General features: G+C 50.0%; 1 protein-coding gene across 2 annotated transcripts in view; it reads left to right on the top strand.

Moving 5' to 3' along the window:
• Nucleotides 1–16,872: 16,872 nt before the first annotated feature.
• TNFRSF21 (TNF receptor superfamily member 21) overlaps nucleotides 16,873–17,861 on the top strand; it is a 36,392-nt gene continuing 35,403 nt past the window's right edge. Inside the window, exon 1 of one of the 2 annotated variants that reach the window (XM_071548239.1) lies at nucleotides 16,873–17,127. In XM_071548239.1, coding sequence (XP_071404340.1) covers nucleotides 17,074–17,127 — 54 coding nt within the window. In that variant the 5' untranslated portion in view covers nucleotides 16,873–17,073. Of the gene's footprint in view, nucleotides 17,128–17,608; nucleotides 17,696–17,861 lie in introns of those variants that run through there. The other variant, XM_071548238.1, reaches the window with a different exon arrangement.

Genomic DNA, 17,861 nt, shown 5'->3' with positions numbered 1-17,861 from the left:
CAATAACTGGAAATAAGACAGGCAGAGTCCCAGTCCACTGCATCCCCAGGATGCTGGGGACAGCATTCCAGCTCAGATGGGCAAACAGTACCTACATCAGACTCTGCCCATGAGGAGCCAGCTGAAAACTGGAGGGAGAGTAATTTTCAGGACAGCAATCATAAACTGGCAGAATTCATTTTTCTCACAGAGATTCAAGAGCCGGGACGTTAACCTTAATACTGGACCTAAACCAGGTGATTTCAGTAGACCTGGGGAAGCTGTGGATGGCTCCTTGAGAAGCAGGAGAGCCAGCACAGCAGGAAAAAGCTCTAAGGCACTGAGTGGTTTATCCTGCAAGGAGAAGGGCAGAAAACATGATCACTGACCCCAACACCAGTGGTCCAGTGGCAAACCCAGAGCAGAGGGAGATGGGAACCATAGAACCATGGGAGCTCATTATATATTTACAGCCAAAATTGCCCCATTGCGAAACCACAAGGGAAGGCTTCAATGAGTTTCAGCTAACAAGGGTGGGAAAGCAACAGGTCACAAGGAGAAGAAAGAGGAAGGAAAGTAACCACAGGATGACTCAGAAAAGGTCAGTGATGTGTTCACATAAAAGGTTCCTTGTCAACAGCTGATTCACTGTAATTACTAGTTAATCAAACCAAGGAGGGGAGCAGAAAGAAACCATCTGGACATGGTTTAGGTGGGACAGATGAGATGGAGGCAGCACAGGCAGAGGGTCCCATGGGAGGTGAGTGGAGGAAGGAGTTGTCATGCTCTTCCCAGACACTCTGGGCTAGGAAATGTCCCACTGAACAGAAAACTTCAGGCACAACATTTCCCTTTAAAAAGTAGGATTTATATACCAAGATCCTGACTCTGAGCCTTGGAAAAGTGCCAGAACAAATTATTAAACAAACAGTTGACACAAAGCCAGAGGAGAACATGGGGATAAGAAGAAAGGTGAATTTGTCAGAAATAAATTGCCCAAACCAGAGTACTGTTCAGCTCAGGTTCCCTTTTGGGCAGCTGAAATGTGTCATGATTTACATAAAGCTTTTGAAATAGTCCCATCGGACATTTTACCAATTCTCTTAAATTATGGAAATATGAGAAAGTGAATTTAGGAGCAATTGAATAAAATACACTTGGAGTCATTGCAGACAGTTTTCAGCCATATATGGAGAGATTTTGAGCAGTGTCCTCCTGGATCAGGCATAAAGGTGATTCTATTCAGTATTTTCATTTACTGATTCAAGTGATGGCCCAGGGAATGCACTTCTAAAATATGTGGGCTGTGCTGAATGGCAAGCACCTGGGAGGACTGGATGAGAATTCAAAATTAGCTGAAAAAAATGGAGGAGAAGCCTGAATCAAGCAAGATGAAATCCAATAAATAACAGCAAAAACTCTGCCTCTTACAGGAGTGATATCAAACACACAGTACCCACCAGGGAGTTCTCACTGGTGATGGTACAGCAGAAATGGAAGAGGAATGGCATTCTCAAAGGTTGGGAATGAGAAATCTGCCATTGGGAAAACACCAACAGAAGCAAATCTCTTTCCAGGATGCAATAAGAAGACTGTTGTGTGTAAGCCAGAGCAGGTAATTACTCAACTTGCCTCCATGCTGATAAGGTCTCAGCTGGACCAACTCTCCTATTTAGGGTACACTTCAACAAAGATGTTAATTAATTTAAAAAGATTAAGATATGAAACAGTAGAAGGGTTGAAGGATTTAACTTTGTTTTGCCAGGAAGGAGAAGCTGTGATAAAAGCACTTGGATACAGCCAACTCTTACTGATATTCGAGTGTTGCAAGAGAAAATCACATTAAATTGCATCAGGGCAGTGGCTTCATCCCTGTTAACCACCTAACTGCCTTTTTCTGTCCCTTTTCCAGCCCACCCCCAGGTGCAGAGACCTGAGCAGCACACAGTGTTCAACCCACTGCCCAGTCCTCCATCTCCCTCCTTGGATTCCTGGGCTCCAGCAGGGAGATCTTGGCTGGATTGACTCAACCAGCAGCACAGATTTGAGCATTGCTGAGCACAGAAGCAGGGAAAAAAGGCCATGGCTCCTGCAGTGAATGCAGCAGGACAGGGATCTGGAGCTGGATGGTCCAATTTAAACACCAGATAATGTGTGTGTGGCCACCCTTGGAGTGGGTCTTCTAGCCCTCTGCCTCAGTCATTTAGACTCTAATCTGGGTTCAAGCTGTTGGATATGCATCAGTTGAAAGTAAACCCAGCAATAATTAAAACACTGTGCAATGCCTTTCCCTTTGGGGCCAAAAAAAAAAAAAAAAAGAAAAGAAAGAAAGAAAGAAAAAAAAATCTGTTTGTATTTTTGGCCTGGTTTTCCTCATTTTGTGCCACAGAAAACAATTCTCCTTAATGATGACTGTTCCACATTCCCACTTGTGTTCCTTGCTTTTGTTAATGTGAACATTTAAATGCACCATTTACTACCAACATGGGCCAATGAGCTCATGGTTGCACTCGCACTCCCAGGCTGCCAGCAGTATGCATGATTTTGTGACAGGCAATTAAAAATCCCATTATGGGACTGTAGAATAAGATGATATATTAAAACAAGGAGCATGTTTAATTTATAAATCCAAGTTATTGCATGCTGTGAAGTGCTAGGGAGAGAAATGAATAAAGAAAAGACTTTGTAGTGTTCCTTGCTATTAAGTATTATAAACAGCAATATATGTCTGGCTGTCAGAGCCTCCTGGCAGCTTTGCATCCCAGGCAGCACTCTGCCTCCCCTTCCCCCGGGGCAACTCATTTCTTGTAGTTCCAAATCCAAGGAGAATTTTTGCTGTATTAGCCAAAAAAAATGTAGCCTCGACATTAGGGACTCTGATGGGAGAGACTTGGCCTGGGGATGGGATGTGAAATGGAATTGCACAGTTTCTCTATTAAAATGAGCCCTGGTAATTAAAATTTGATAATAAAGACCAGCTCAGCACCTCAGTGCTATAGAGATGAATTTCTTGGGCATGTGCCTGTCCATCTGGTGCCCAGTGTGGTGGTCTGAGGCCTTCCTCTCCTGGTAGCTGGATTCCTGGCTGGAAGAGGGGGCTGCCATGGGGCCCCATTCCCCATTAAATTTTTGGAGGGAAAGGGAGAAGTGTATCACGTAGAACATACAAATAATTGTATGGATGGCAATTGCATGCACAGCTCCATCATTCCAAGAAGGATTGATGCAGTAAGATGCAGGCCTTGTTTGAAAACACCTCCAAAGAGGGCTGTCAGGTCAGTTGGAGCACCCGAGCCCAACTCTCTCTCAGGATGGGAAGTTTGTGGCTTCTCCATGCTCTTTACACACAGGTTGCAGCAGTAAGGTATCCTTTGAAGAGCAATGCCTTTGGCCACAGCAGCTCTGGGGACAGAGGGATGCTATGAGGGATGCTAGCCTGGGATGACCCAGCGTGGAGCTGAAGACGGTGAGAGGAAATCCCAGAGAGAAGTCAGGGAGAGAGACAACAGGAGGGCAAGACATCTCTGACCCACAGGGAGGGCTGGGAGAGGAAATGGTTCATTAGCAGCATCTGGGGAAATCAAAGAGTCATTGTGCACCAGGCTCTGCATCCAGCTTTCTCAGCGTGTTTCCAGCTCCCTGGGGACAGAGCTCCAGCCTCTCACCTCCTTACGTCAATGCTTTTCCCAGCAGATTTTCCCATCTGTTTGTCATCTCTGGTGGTGAAGGGTCTCATGAGGAGCTCTGCCTGCTCTGCATATGCAATTTTGACAGGCTCCATTCTGTCTGTGAGAGATGAATGAGCAGCCCTGGGGTGGGGAAGTCCTGGGAATAAATACTCTGGTCTGGGGAAGGGACCTTTCTGTGGTAAGGGTGAGACCCTGCACTGCTGCTGTGGTAAATTGGAGAAGAATGGGATCTCCTTGTCAAAGGAGCCAAGGGGGTCTTTGTCCACAGAAAAGAAATGGCATGTTCCTACATGTCTCTCTTCACATGAATCATAGAGGCATAGAATGGATTGGGCTGGAAGGGACAATAAAGATCATATAGTTCCAATGCCCCTGCAATGGACAGGGATGCCACCCACTAGAACAGGTTGCTCCAAGTCCCATCCAACCTGACCTTGGACACTTCCAGGGATAGGGCAGCCACAGCTTCTCTGGCAACCTGTGCTGGGGCCTCACCCTGACCTTAACTCTAACCCTAACCATAACCCTAATCCTCACTGCAAAGAATTTCTTCCTAAAACCTAATCTAAATCTCTTGTCTCTCTGTTTAAAAATATTCCCCGTTGTCCTATCACTATCTACCTGTGTAATAAGTGACTGTCTTTCTTATTCATAAGCCCTCTTTAATTATTGGAAGGGGCTCTAAGGTCTCCCAAGAGCCTTCTCTTCTCTAGGCTGAACTACCCCAGCTCTCTCAGCCTGTCTCCATAGCAGAGGTGTTCCAGCCCTCTGAGCATCTTTATGGTCTCCTCTGAAACTGCTCTAACAGGTCTCTGTCTTTCTTGTCCTGAGAACCCCAGGCCTGGACACAGTACTCCAGGTGTGGTTCCATGAGCAGGTCTGTAAAACTCCTTTTGCTCCCTGGGTATTTAGCAGGGAAGAACATTATGCCACCTTGTCTTCACTAAAGGCGATGCCCATCTCCAGGCACGCTTGCTGGCCGAAGGACTCATACACAGCAAAGGAAGGTGACTAAAAGATCCTGGGCAAAACATACTCCATATTAAACGGTCTCTGAGGATTGGCTCAGTCTGGGGTGATCTGGAGACAAGGGGAATCAACCAGCAAGCCAGGACAGAGAATTCCACAACACCCAAAGCCCAGCTGCTTGCCACACAGAAGCATCTCCCCCTGACTCCTCAGAATGGCTGTGTTATCAAAATGTGTGTTGAGGAACATCTCAACCAGGCAGCCAACCAGACTCTCAAAGCCAGAAAAGACACATTTTCCTTTCCCTCCTGTCAGTACTGTGGCCACTGGAGGACACAGATGCCCCTAACTCTCCTCCCCTTGACACTGGGTGGTACAAAATGTTTTTTTGTGAGAGCAGTTCTTTTCTTCCTGATTATGTCACTGAACTACATCATGACCTGAGTTTCTAGATATCACAACATCCCAAATAAGCAGATTTTCCCTGTGAAGCTGGGGATAGGCCCTAGAAGGGGCTTTCCAAACATTAAAAGCAAATTCCTCTGTGACTAGGGCAAGTCCACAAGACACCTGTGGGCTGGTCACTCTCTCTGACATGATACTTAAAGGATATTTACAAATTTCATCAAGAGCACATGCCGAGTCCAGTGCCTGGGAGGGAATAACCTCCTTCTACAACACAAACTGGGCTGACTGGTGGAGCAGCTACACAAAAAGGACCTGGGGGTCCTGGTGGACACCAGGTTCACCATGAGCCAGCTATGCATCATCATAGCAAAGAAGGCAAACAGCCCCTTGGACTGCATTAAACAGAGCATTGCCAGCCACTCAAGGGAGGAAATCCTTCCCTTATACTCAGACCTGCTGACACCACGATTGGATGTTGCAACAGCCTCCAAACATGAGAGGCAGGGACACGAGGGAGTGAGTCCAGTGAAAGCCATGATCAGGGCATGGGAGCACAAACCCTGAGAGAGGAGGCTGAAGGTGCAGGGCTGGAGAAGAGAGCTCTGGTGGGGATCTGGGCACCTCCAGTACTGGCAAGGAGTGTATGATGATGATCATACAATAATACAATATCCTGTGTTGGAAGAGACCCACAAGCATCGAGTCCAACTCTTCCCCCTGCACAGGACAGCCCCAATAATCACACCATGTGCCTGAGAGTGTTGTCCAAACCCTTGAACTCCGCCAGGGTTGATGCTGTTACCACTGCCCTAGGGAGCCTGTTCCAGTGACCAAACACCCTCTCGATGAAGAAACTTTCCCTAATATCCAACCTAAACCTCTCTGGACACAGCTTCATGCTATTCCCAGGGGTCCTGGTCACCAGAGAGAAAGGATCAGTGCCTGCCCTTCCACTTCCCCTTGGGAGGAAGATATAGACAGTTATGAGGTTTCCCCTCAGTCTCCTCTTCTTCAGGTTGAACAAACCTCCACACAGAGATAGATGAATGGAACACAGCAGACACTGAACATAAGCTGAAACCAGGGAGGTTCAGACTGGATATGAGGAAAAATGTTTTCACTATGAGGAGGACAGTTCAGCACTGACACAGGATGACCAGAAAGGCTGTGCCACCTCCAGCCTGGAGGTTTCCAAGACCTGACTGAGTAAAGCACTGAGCAACCTGGTCTGACCCCACAGCTGGCCCCTCTAGATGAGGAGGTTGGACTGGAGGCCTCCTGCAGTCCTTTCCCACATAAGCTGTCCTGTCATCCTACAGTGCCCAAGGCCATCCTATGCCCAAGACAAACAGTGCATCTGTGGCTCAGAAGTGTCAAACACTGTCTTTCCTCTCTAGGAACAAGACTGGTGACTGCATCTTCTCCCTTGCTGGGGGACCTCCACCAAACCCGCAGCTACCAGATGGCCAAAAGCTGCCTCCCCCAGCACTAGCAGAGAGAGGAGGATCAGGGAGCCTCCCGGCCCTATCCCATGGGCCTAACCCATGTGGTTAGGCATTCCTAACCACAACATATTGTTCTGGGCACCACACAATAACCCCAGATGGAGCAGGGCATCGTGGGGGGGTGGGATCCACAGTCACGTCTGGGCTGCTGCGTGTCACCCCCAGGAAGAAAGCCTTGCAGGAGAGCAGGGGGCTGTGTGCTGAGTGTGGGGTGCAGGAGGGACAAGGAGTGCAGCCCTCCTTCCCCTATGACAATCAGGATTTGATTATCCAAACCCATGATTGCAAAAGTCCCCAGTCATCTGGTAACAATAATGAGCCAGGGAACAGCTTGTCCTTGCCTGGCATCACGGCACTCATCAGGCAATGCAGCCAGAGTGCATATCCCCATGCTCCTGATCCTGATCCATCTTCTATAGCTACCTGAAAGGAGACTGGAGCAAGGTGGGGGTTGGCCTCTTCTACCAGGCAACTAGCAACAGGACACAGCCTCAGTCTGCACCAGGGGAGGTTCAGGTTGGACATCTGGGAGAATTTCTTCATGGAAAGAGTTGCTAAACATCAGAATGGGCTGCCTGGGGAGGCAGTGGAGTCACCATCCCTGGAGGTGTTTAAGGAAAGACTGGACCTGGCACTCAGTGCCATGGTCTGATCAACAAGGTGGTGATTGGTCATAGGTTGGACTCAATGATCTCAGAGGTTTTGTCCAACCTAAATGACCCTGTGATTCTCAGTCACTCTTCCACTCCTCCTTGACCACAAGGTGAGCCTGTTGATGGAAACAGGAGGTCTACAAGTTCCTGAGACAAATTCCTCTCACTTCATGGCCTCGAGATCTTAGCTCAGCAAAACCCATATCAGAAATTGTGCCCATGAAAAATGGGTTGCCCGTGGGTTTTGACTTTGTTTATAGCAGAGTGGATGTCTGATGCCTGGAAGAAATGTATAGCCTGCAGCTTGAGACCAGTGAACTGACAGAGTGGAAGGCTGCAAGATAGAGGCAGTAACCAGTTGTCCTAGGGGACAAGAAAAAGCAAAGAGAAAGAGAGAGATGAACACTCCTCTGTGTACTTTGGATGGGATGGTTGTTTGTTGTTATATTATCTGCTTTCCCATTTCCCTTGCCTTGTGTCCTTTCAGTGAAGCACTGTTTTGACTAGTTTCTTTTTTCACAAGTGGAGAAGGATAGCTGGGAAGGGAAGCAGGGGAAGGATGGCTGAGGCATGGGGGAAGGAGAGCAGAGGCAGAATGGTGAGAGAAGGCTTGCAGGGCAGGATAGTCCATTGAGTACCCAGGCTGGTTTGACTAAATTTTCCCAGGTTTCTGGCTGGAAATTAGTGATGTGTTTTTGAGAACCCTTAGAAATTAAAGGTTGGTTCCTTAGTTACTCTCTTGCTGCTGCCAGAAAGGTTGCATTTATTACAGAATTCCCCTAGATGCAGTGTCTAGAGCTTTTAGGGCTGTGCCCTAACGCATTTTCAAGGACAACTTGCTCCATAAACAATTCAGAGCTTGAAGAGGAGTTTCCCAATGGAGAAATGGAAAGAACTGGGCTAAGATCTGGAATGTGGTAGGTACAATATATCCAGCTGTGTGCTACCTCTAACCATGCTGATGCCATAGGCACAGCACTGGGCATCCCACATCCCACTGCCCTGCAACCAGCAGGTGCCCTACAGTGATGGGACAGGGCTCAGGGAGAGAGGAGCTGCAAGCAAGGCCAAATGTAACCCCAGTGCTCCCATGGCACCTTCCAGGCATCATCATGCCATGGTGGTCATACCCCAGCTTCTGCTGGGATTGTCCCAGCAACTTCCCAGCAGCAACCTCCCAGTTATCAGCACCAAATGACCATCTCCTTTTCTCCTCTGATGCCACATGACCTTGGAATCAGCTTAATGCAGCAGTCATATTGGTAGTGAGTATCCTTCACCCACAGGCTGCCTGGAACCATCCTCCACCCCCACCACGTCTCTCCCTTGCATCAACTTTGGTATTACGCAGCCTCCACATGCCCAAACTACTAATCTGGAACAGAAATAACTGAGTGAAAAAAGGGAACAGGTTTTTGCTAAGTCAGCACTGAATTATTCAGCCCTGGGGCTAAGACAGAGGGGAGGATGGGAGCTGGAGAAGAGACAGGAATGAAACCTCTGTGCTGGCAAGATCTTAGGTTAGTTCAAGCTGATGCTTTTAAGTCACAGCTGAAAGCAGTTTATGCTCAGAGAGTTTGACTTATCCTCCCTTCTCCCTCTTATCCAACTGAAGGATAACTGCGGTGGCACACAGAGGAGAAACCATCACAGGAGAGGTTCTGAAAAGCTGCCAAGGGAACAGAAAAACTGCCCGTTCTATAGGGAGGACCTGGAGGCTGGTGAGATGGGAGGGATGTGTCTGTGACCTCTTCCCTGCTTTACACATTCAGTCATGTTATTCTCTCCAGCAATAATCCCCACTAAATATCCTCTCTTCCATAGTCATTTAGCACCAGGGCTAATTCTCAGTTTCCTAGAGGAGGATTTGCACACAGTTAAAATGTGTGAAGGCAGAAGAGTGCCAGACTGCAGGGAGTTTTTCACAGACTCTTCTTGCCTCCTAAAAGGGTGTTAGGCTGCAGCTCCCTTGTGCTTTGTCTCCATTGAGAGCTTACCATGGCATAACCAGCTCCTTATAGAACCTGCCCAGTTACCCTAACCAACATAAAGTCTATAAATTGGTATTTAGGCTAGGCTTAGTTATGTGATGATTAAATAGCCTGAAGTGATTTAAATCAGCCAAGCTTGGGTGAGGATTTTAAATAGTTATACTGGACTGTAGCACCCCATGGAAGGAAGATGTGAATACCTCACTACCTCCAGGACCCTTTGCCCTGCTCCCTGCAGTGCTGAGGACATCCAGCCACTGCCTGGAGCCTGAGCAGCTGCCTGCAGTCCCAGCAGGGTGCTCCATGCACACGGCCTACCAGACCAGTGGAAAGACCACCTGGCAGCACCCGTGGTGGGGAACACCCAACACCACCAGGACTAAGGTTGCACAAATCTTGGTGATTCAGAAACTCAGCATGTTTTCAGGCTCTGTCACCTACATCTGCTGTGAGTGATGTGTTATTAATTCCCTTTTTGGTTTACTCTGTGTCATCTCTGATTTCAGCCTTATGTTCCCACCGCTACTTGCCTGCTGAGCCCTCCCCATCCAGGGGCTCCTCTATATCCCTCACCATCCTCACAGACGTAGGGGAGGCTTGTTTGCCTTCCTTGCCCACTGCTGTGCTGTGACCTGATATCCATGGGAGCCTCTGAATGGCTCTGGGACATCATTCCTTGGTGGCACTAACCCACGTGGAGGCAGTCCTTCCCCCGCTTCAAGGACACAGAGTCTTACATCTGTTTGTATTGCCTGGTCAGGCACTATTTTAAGCTCTTTTCCTTTCTTTGCTGTCACTCTTAACTGCCTTGAAAATATGTGTCAAATATCATGTATAGTGCAAGGCCAGCAGAGCCCCTGTGAGCTACTTATCACCCTTACCATCCTTCCCACACGAACACCATTACCTGGTGGCTGTGACTCCCTTGGCACAGACACGTGCACAGCCCTGTGTGCCCTCAGCTCAGGGCGACAAAGCCATGAGGTCCCCCTTACACTGGGGGTGGGGGGTGTGAGCAGACCTTAAGCTGTGACTTTAGGTTATCTGTGATCATTGAGCAACGAGATCTGCCCTACTGAGTGCAGCTGAGATGCTGAGCACGGTCAGTTAGGAAGTGACATTTTCCTGGGGCTCCAAATGAAATCCCAAGGCTGCACAGCTGGCTTTGAGCTCCTGCTCGAGCAAAGAAAGCAGCATGCTGTGCTAAGTGAAATGAAGCCTCTTGGGTTAGAGGTACTGAGAATTATTTGCTGGATCATATCTGTATCATGAGGATTTAGGCTGGATTAGGCAGTGGCTGCCTGTGTCACTCTGACAGTCCTGCAGGTAACACAAGGTGTAAAGCTGGCACACCATGTGTGCTGGGTAATCTGACACAGAAGGAATCTTGCATCCACAGCTCACATGAATCACAGATTTACAGCAGGGGGGTTGTTTGGTATCTATATTTGGTGTTGACATTACAAGAACTCACAACTTTCCAGGAAAGCAGTTGGCTTTGGGAAACTCCTACTGAGCTTTGTAGTGCCCTCTGAGAGCTCTGTGTCCCCAACCCCACCATCCCCCTTGCTGTCTCCCCATCCCACTCAGGTCATGCTCAGAGCAGCAAGACAACACGTGATCCTTTGCTTACCGTGGAGCTCTTGGCCCTGCTGCCAGTGCTCAGATCATGGCTATACTGCTGAACTCACTGCTTCAGTTTCTCCGGTGTAAGCTCAGGGACACTGCAAGGCTTTCAGCTATACCCATAAAAATGTTCTTCATCCTTTTTCATTTCCATCTTCATGACCATCAAGATGCCTTGGCTGAAAGCAAGGCTTGGCTTTGTTAGGTATTGTTCAAGCCTCAGCCCCAGAGCACTTGCACAAAAGGAAAAGGAAGGGAATGAGGAAGGGAGTAGGAAGGTGAATGAGGGCACTGTATGATGTGTCCAGTCACAATGCTTTGGTAAGGTTGAGATGAGTGCCCAGGCTTCAATGTCTGGACCTCACTTGACAGCTGAGCCAAAGGACTTCCTGCAAAAAGGACCCTGTATAATCAAAAGGATAAAATTCCAAAACAAGGAACATTAGCTTTACATGCATCCATTATTTTTCCTTGGAAATGTGCAGATATGACTGCTGGGCTTGCTCCACATGACCTGAACTGGGCATGCAGGCAGCTGTGGCTTTCAGATGGAGATAAACTGTTCTGTGTTACAGCACTTGCATTGCTGTACTGCTCAGGTGGGCAGGAAGGAAATTTCTTTACAACAAGCTACTGACCTGGAAAGGATTTGAGATGCCAGCAGTGTTGCCCCCTCTTACCAGAGGTGAAGATGCAGGGCCAGCTGTGCTCCACCTGCAGCCACACCTGCTGGTTATCTCACAGCCCTTTCCCTGGGTGCAGGGCTAAGGTGGTGCTCATGTACTTACCCTGACCATGAGCTGCTCAGTTTCTCCTTTCTTAAGGTCCTCTGGGAAAACAGGCTCTCCAGCTGTGTATCCACCTTTTCCAGAAAGGAGAGATCAGCTCAGGAGTGATGATGATCAAAGTAGTATTGGACAGTGCCACACTTCACTTCCCAGCTGCCATTGCTGGCTCCCTGGCTCTCTGGCTCCTGGCCTTGTCGGTACTGAGGGGTACTGAGACAGGAAATCCATCAGTGATAATGCACCTGGCTTGAAACCACTGTGTTTATATATATATGTGTGTGTGTGTATATATTTATATATATATTCCTGCTGGGAACATCTGCTCTTAGTAGGCATTTCCCTTTCCAGTTTCCTGGAGATCATAAGGAGGGCCAGAAGGGTGAGAACGCCCACCCAAACTCCCCTTGCCCTCACCCAGGGAAGTCTATGGGCTTTGTTGGTTTAACTTCCCACTTTATGTTAATGCAAGTTATAATTCTGGTTTCCATATGAGTAGGTGCTGTGAATTTTCCCAAGCAGCAGCTACTTTCCCATAGAAACAACAGGACATGGAAATGTTCTGTTTCTATGGGAGATGTGGAAGTGATGGTCCATGTATGGAGAAAGCGAAAGTCTGGGAGTAAATGATGCCTGCCCCATTAGTCTGGCTTCTTTTATTGTAAATAAGTTATGAGAAATTTCTTCCCAGAATGCTTCTGGTTTCTACAGGATGAAGCAAGTAATGGGGCCACATCCCTAGAAGGATGTTCAAGAACAGGCTGGATGGGGCTTTGAGCATCTAAGCCTAGTGAAAGCTGTCCCTGCCCATGTCAAGGGACTTGGAGCTACGTGATCTTTAAGGTTCCTTACAACCCAAACCATTCTCTGATTTCATGGTTCTGTAGCATATTCTTTAATATTTTCCAAAAACCTTCTTTTGGTGAAAAAATTCTTCCCATTTCAGGAACGTGCTTTAATCAGCCTCAGATGGCTAAGTAGGACCACTGGCTTCTCCTCTCAAGAGGAGAAAGCTTGCCATTGGAGAGAAGATGATTTCTGGTGGCAAACCAGCTCAGTGGATGCCTCTCCATTATTCACTCAGATTCCCACCATCTTAGCAAAGACATTGAGTCTCTGGTCCGCAGAAGCAGTGAGGTTCACCAACACTGACTAAAAATACCCTCTGTCTTGTTTTTCAGCATCACCAGTACTGTGACCTGGGTGTATTGGCATGGCTCCCGGGGTGGCACAAGGGGAACAAGGAACTGAATGCGGGGAGGCAAGGAGGAACTTCTTGAGCCGCTGCTGCCACCAAAAACACTTAACATGAAACTCTGAACTCAGTCACCCACTTCCCTATTTTCCTTTCGAAGACTGACAAAAGTGGAGAAGCAGCAAGTCAGTCGTTAATAAACAATTTATGTCTCAGCCAGTATGAACCAGTCTAGGCAACGTGACTGGGGTTTGTCACTGCAAGAGCTGGCGGAGGGGGAGCAATGGGGATTTACAGATCAGGCCGTGCGTTTTTGGATAATCTGTGGACTGCCTTTAGGTTCTAGATTAATAATAATAATAATAATAATAATAATAATAATAATAATAATAATAATAATAATAATAATAATAATAATAATAAAGAGGATGTAACTAATTGGAATCCATTCCACAGCAGTAACATGATCCATCTTGTTGCCAATCCCCTGAGTCACTCTGTCCTCCAGACGATTATTTTTCTGCTTTTCCTCATACAATCTGAACACTGACTTTCACACTGTCGCTGGATCCAGGGTGAATTGGTGCTGCCAGGGCATTTCAAACCCTCTTCTAGGCTGGACACAACTAGCCTGGTTAGTTCTGTACCTAGATTTGCCCTGTAATTCATCAGAGAGCTACACATTTTCGAACTTAAAATCCCCTCCAACATCCATGAGCCTGGTGCTAACCCAATTGCGTTATTGCCTATTATTTGCCCAATTTATTTTAAATTAAAAGCAGTGATGGGCATCCCATTTGTTCTGAACAACCTTACTGTGTCTTGGTTTGCATTGAGATCTCTGTTTGGGATGAAGCTCCCCTTCCTTGAACTCCTGGGAAGAGCATGTTGTTACTGAGTTTGGGGGCCCCAAGGGAAGGCAAAACCCAAAACAGGGCTCTGCAGCACTTGCACAGCAGCACAGCCAGCTGTGGAGGAACATCTTCTCCCTGCACATGTGACAGGGTCGATCTTATCCCCTCCTGGGAACAGCAGTCCTGCCACTGCCACCCCAGCTCTGGGAGGGAAAGTCTTCTCCAGACTCATTCCCAGGCTCCCAGGGGTCATTAGTCCCTTCTAGAATTAGAGATGGAGAAAGTATGGGGATAAAGTCTACTTTGGCTGGGATAGAAGCCTTCTAGACACGTTCAAATCTTCCTCAAATCAGAATGAGGCTTCTTGTGGGCTTTTGAAGGGTTTGGATGAAACCCACACTCTGTAGAGCAAGAGCACCATCCTTTTTTTCCCATTTTTTTCTTTTTTTTTTTTCCACCCCTTTTTTCAGATAGATTTTAATAGATTCTGTGCTGTTTACTTTGGCATGGCGCTAAAACCCTCCCTTGGTTCATCTGACTTCAGGATGCCTCCAGAAGGTGACTGTTGGTCAACAGGATTACTGCAGCCTCTGGAAATCACCTGTTTGAGTGTTTTCCTCAGTAGACAACCAACAATGCAGACAGTCATATAATGCTTTCATTTGCTGCACTCATAAATCCTGAAGGCCCTTATCAGCCATACCTGGGGGTGCCTTGGTCTCCTGGTCAGATTTTGGAACAACCCTGAAGCCCCACCTCCATTCCCATCTCCTGTAAGAACCTTGGGCTTCTGTTGCAACTTTGGCCTCATCTCCTGTTCCTCCTGACTCCATGGACGGCCCTGGACCTGTTTCCATCACTTGCTGCAGCTGTTGATGGGCGCTGTGACCAGCACCCTGCTCAGGTTCTGCAAGATGGGCTATGAGAGCACCGTCTATGCTGTGGCCACAGTCAGCATCCAGCTAATCCTCCCCAAGGTGGGATGTGTTTGCTCCCTGATGCATTCCTCCACCACAGAGAATGTGCTGCATGTTCACAGAGTTATAGAATGGTGTGTGTTGGAAGGGACATTCAAAGGCCATCGAGATCCAACCTCTGTGCCATGGGCAGGGACACCTTCCACTAGACCAGGTTGCTCAGAGACCCATCCAACCCTCAAACTCTTCCAGGAGGGAGATAGATATTCACAACTTCTCTGGGCAACCTGTGCCAGTTTCTCACCACTCTTTTTTTGTAAAAAATTTTGTCTGTGTATCTTTCTGCTACTGGAGAACAAGAAAAATAAAACAATTAAAAATCCCACTCCAAGATTTCATGGTGCTGAACAATTTTTCTGTACTTGCAGCTATGGGATGGGTGAGCTCCACCCAACCAAAACCAGCAAGAGAACAGAAACCACTGCTGCCTCATGGTTTGGGTGGAGCACAGGATGAATTCGGGGTCAGGGGCACAGGAGATGGGGAGACACAGGGGGCTGTGGGGGCACAGAGGGTGTGCAGCCACAGGAGGATGTGGAGGCATGAGGGTGTGGGGGCACTTGATAGTTTGGGAGCACAGGAATTGTGGGGGATACAGGATAATTTGAGGACAGAGGGGGTTTGGGGGAGCATGATGGTTTGGATCCACAGGGGCTGTGGGGGCACAATGTTTTGGGAGCACAGGGGCTGTGGCGACTCAGGCTATGGAGGCACAAGATGGTTTGTGCTCACAGGGGTTCTTGAGGCGCAGGATGGTTTTGGGGCACAAAATTGTTTGAGAGCACAGGATGGTTTGGGGACATGGGAGGGTGTGGTGACACATGGGTTGTGGTGATACAGGAGTTGTGGTGACACAGGGTCTGTGGAAGCACAGGATGGTTTATGGACATGGCAAGATGTGGTGACACAGAGGCTGTGAGGGCACAGGATGATTTGGGGTTACAGGATGATTTGGAGACACAAGGGTGTGGTGACACAGCAGCCATGGGGGCATGGGATGATTTAGGGACACAGGACAATTTGGGACCATAGGATGGTTTGGGGACACAGGATGGTTTGGGATTTGGGACAGTATCAATGGTTCATGCCTGCAGACACTGTGGGGTCACAGGATGGTTTGGGAGCACAGGAGGATTTGGGGGCTCAGAATGGCTTAAGGGCACAGGACAGTTTTGGGGGCACAGGATGTTTTGGGGATTTGGGACAGTATCAATGGTTCATGCCTGCAGACACTGTGGGGTCACAGGATGGTTTGGGAGCACAGGAGGATTTGGGGGCTCAGAATGGCTTAAGGGCACAGGACAGTTTTGGGGGCACAGGATGGTTTGGGCATTTGGGACAGTATCAATGGTTCATGCCTGCAGACCCTGTGGGGTCACAGGATGGTTTGGGAGCACAGGACAATTTGGGGGCTCAGAATGGCTTAAGGGCACAGGACAGTTCGGGGGCACAGGATGGTTTAAGGGCACAGTATGATTTAAGGGCACAGGATGGTTTGGGGGCACAGGATGGTATAAGGACACAGGATGGTTTGGGGGCACAGGATGGTTTGGGGGCACAGGATGGTATAAGGACACAGGATGGTTTGGGGGCACAGGATGGTTTGGGGGCACAGGATGGTTTGGGGGCACAGGATGGTTTAAGGGCACAGGATGGTTTGGGGGCACAGGATGGTATAAGGACACAGGACGGTTCGGGGGCACAGGATGGTTTAAGGGCACAGGACGGTTCGGGGGCACAGGATGGTTTAAGGACACAAGACGGTTCGGGGGCACAGGATGGTTTAAGGGCACAGGACGGTTCGGGGGCACAGGATGGTTTAAGGGCACAGGACGGTTCGGGGGCACAGGATGGTTTGGGGGCACAGGACGGTTCGGGGGCACAGGATGGTTTAAGGACACAGGACAGTTTGGGGGCACAGGATGGTTTGGGGGCACAGGACGGTTCGGGGGCACAGGATGGTTTAAGGACACAGGACGGTTCGGGGGCACAGGATGGTTTGGGGGCACAGGATGGTTTAAGGGCACAGGACGGTTCGGGGGCACAGGATGGTTTAAGGACACAGGACGGTTTGGGGGCACAGGATGGTGTAAGGACACAGGACGGTTCGGGGACTGGGAGCGCTCCCCCGGTCCCGTTGCCGGCCGCAGGGGGGCGCCCTGGCGCGCGGGTGACGCCACCGCGGCCCCGCCCCGGCCCCGCGCACCGCCCCCACGTGCGCGCGGCGGCAGAGCGCGCGCGGCGGCCCCGCAGGCAGGTGGGACCGGCGGGCGGCTGGGCCCCCGCCCCGCCCCGCCCGGCCCCGGCTCGGCCCGGCCCGGCCCTGCCCGGCCCGGACCCCGCCATGGGCGCCCGGCCGCCGCCGGCCCCGCGCCCCGCCGCCTGAGGCAGCGCGCCCGCACGGGCAGCGCGTCGCCCGCAGCCCCCCGCGGCCCCGCCACCATGGAGGCCGCCGCGGCGACCCGGAGCGCCGCCGGGTTCGCCGGCATCCTCACGGTGAGTATGTGTGCGTGTGTGTGTGTGTGCGGAGAGAGGGGTCTCGGTGTGAGCCTGCGCGCCCGCGCGGCATCCGCATGCCCGCGGGCTGGGTGGGGACGTGCTGCAGTGCGGGGGCAGGTGGGCACGGGGGTGTGTTTGGGTATCCTGCTGCTCCGTGCCGGGGTGTGCGGGGCTCCCCGGTGCCTTCCCCGGCGTGTGCTGCCCGCCCCAGCCTCGCAGCCCCAGGTCCTGGCAGGAGACACTGGCTTGGTGCGATATTCCCTGCGATCTGCATCCTTCCCATCCCCATGTTAGCGCAGGCGGCTGCATCTTCCATCCAGGGCTATTCCGCGCAGCCAGTGCTGAGCGGATCCCTGTTCTGCCCTCTGTCCCCCTCCTGAAGCTCGGCACTGGGCAGGGATCCATCCAGCCATCCATCCGTCCGTCCGTCAGTCCATCCGTCCCGCTGCTTTTCTTGCCACCCTTTGGAAGGCAGCAAAACTCCCCGCTGCGAATGGCAGGCAGCTGCCTCGGCTTATCGCGGAAATGTTTCCCGGCAGCTTCATCTCCATATTTACCTTCCCAGGTAGGGCCCTTCCCAATCAGCGCTTTAGGGCTACATCCCGCCGATTTTGGGGAGAGACGGTAATTCGGTGTGTCAGGCAGACGCCGCAGCTGCTGCGGCTGAGTTGTGTAACCGAGGAGAGCACTTGCTCTTGAACTCAAGGTGGATCTGAGCAAGCTGGCGCTGG

Source organism: Pithys albifrons, chromosome 2 (assembly GCF_047495875.1).
Source record: "Pithys albifrons albifrons isolate INPA30051 chromosome 2, PitAlb_v1, whole genome shotgun sequence".
Taxonomy (NCBI): Eukaryota; Metazoa; Chordata; class Aves; order Passeriformes; family Thamnophilidae; genus Pithys; species Pithys albifrons.
Note: the sequence above shows the minus strand (reverse complement) of the source record. Positions and strands in the feature narration are given on the sequence as shown.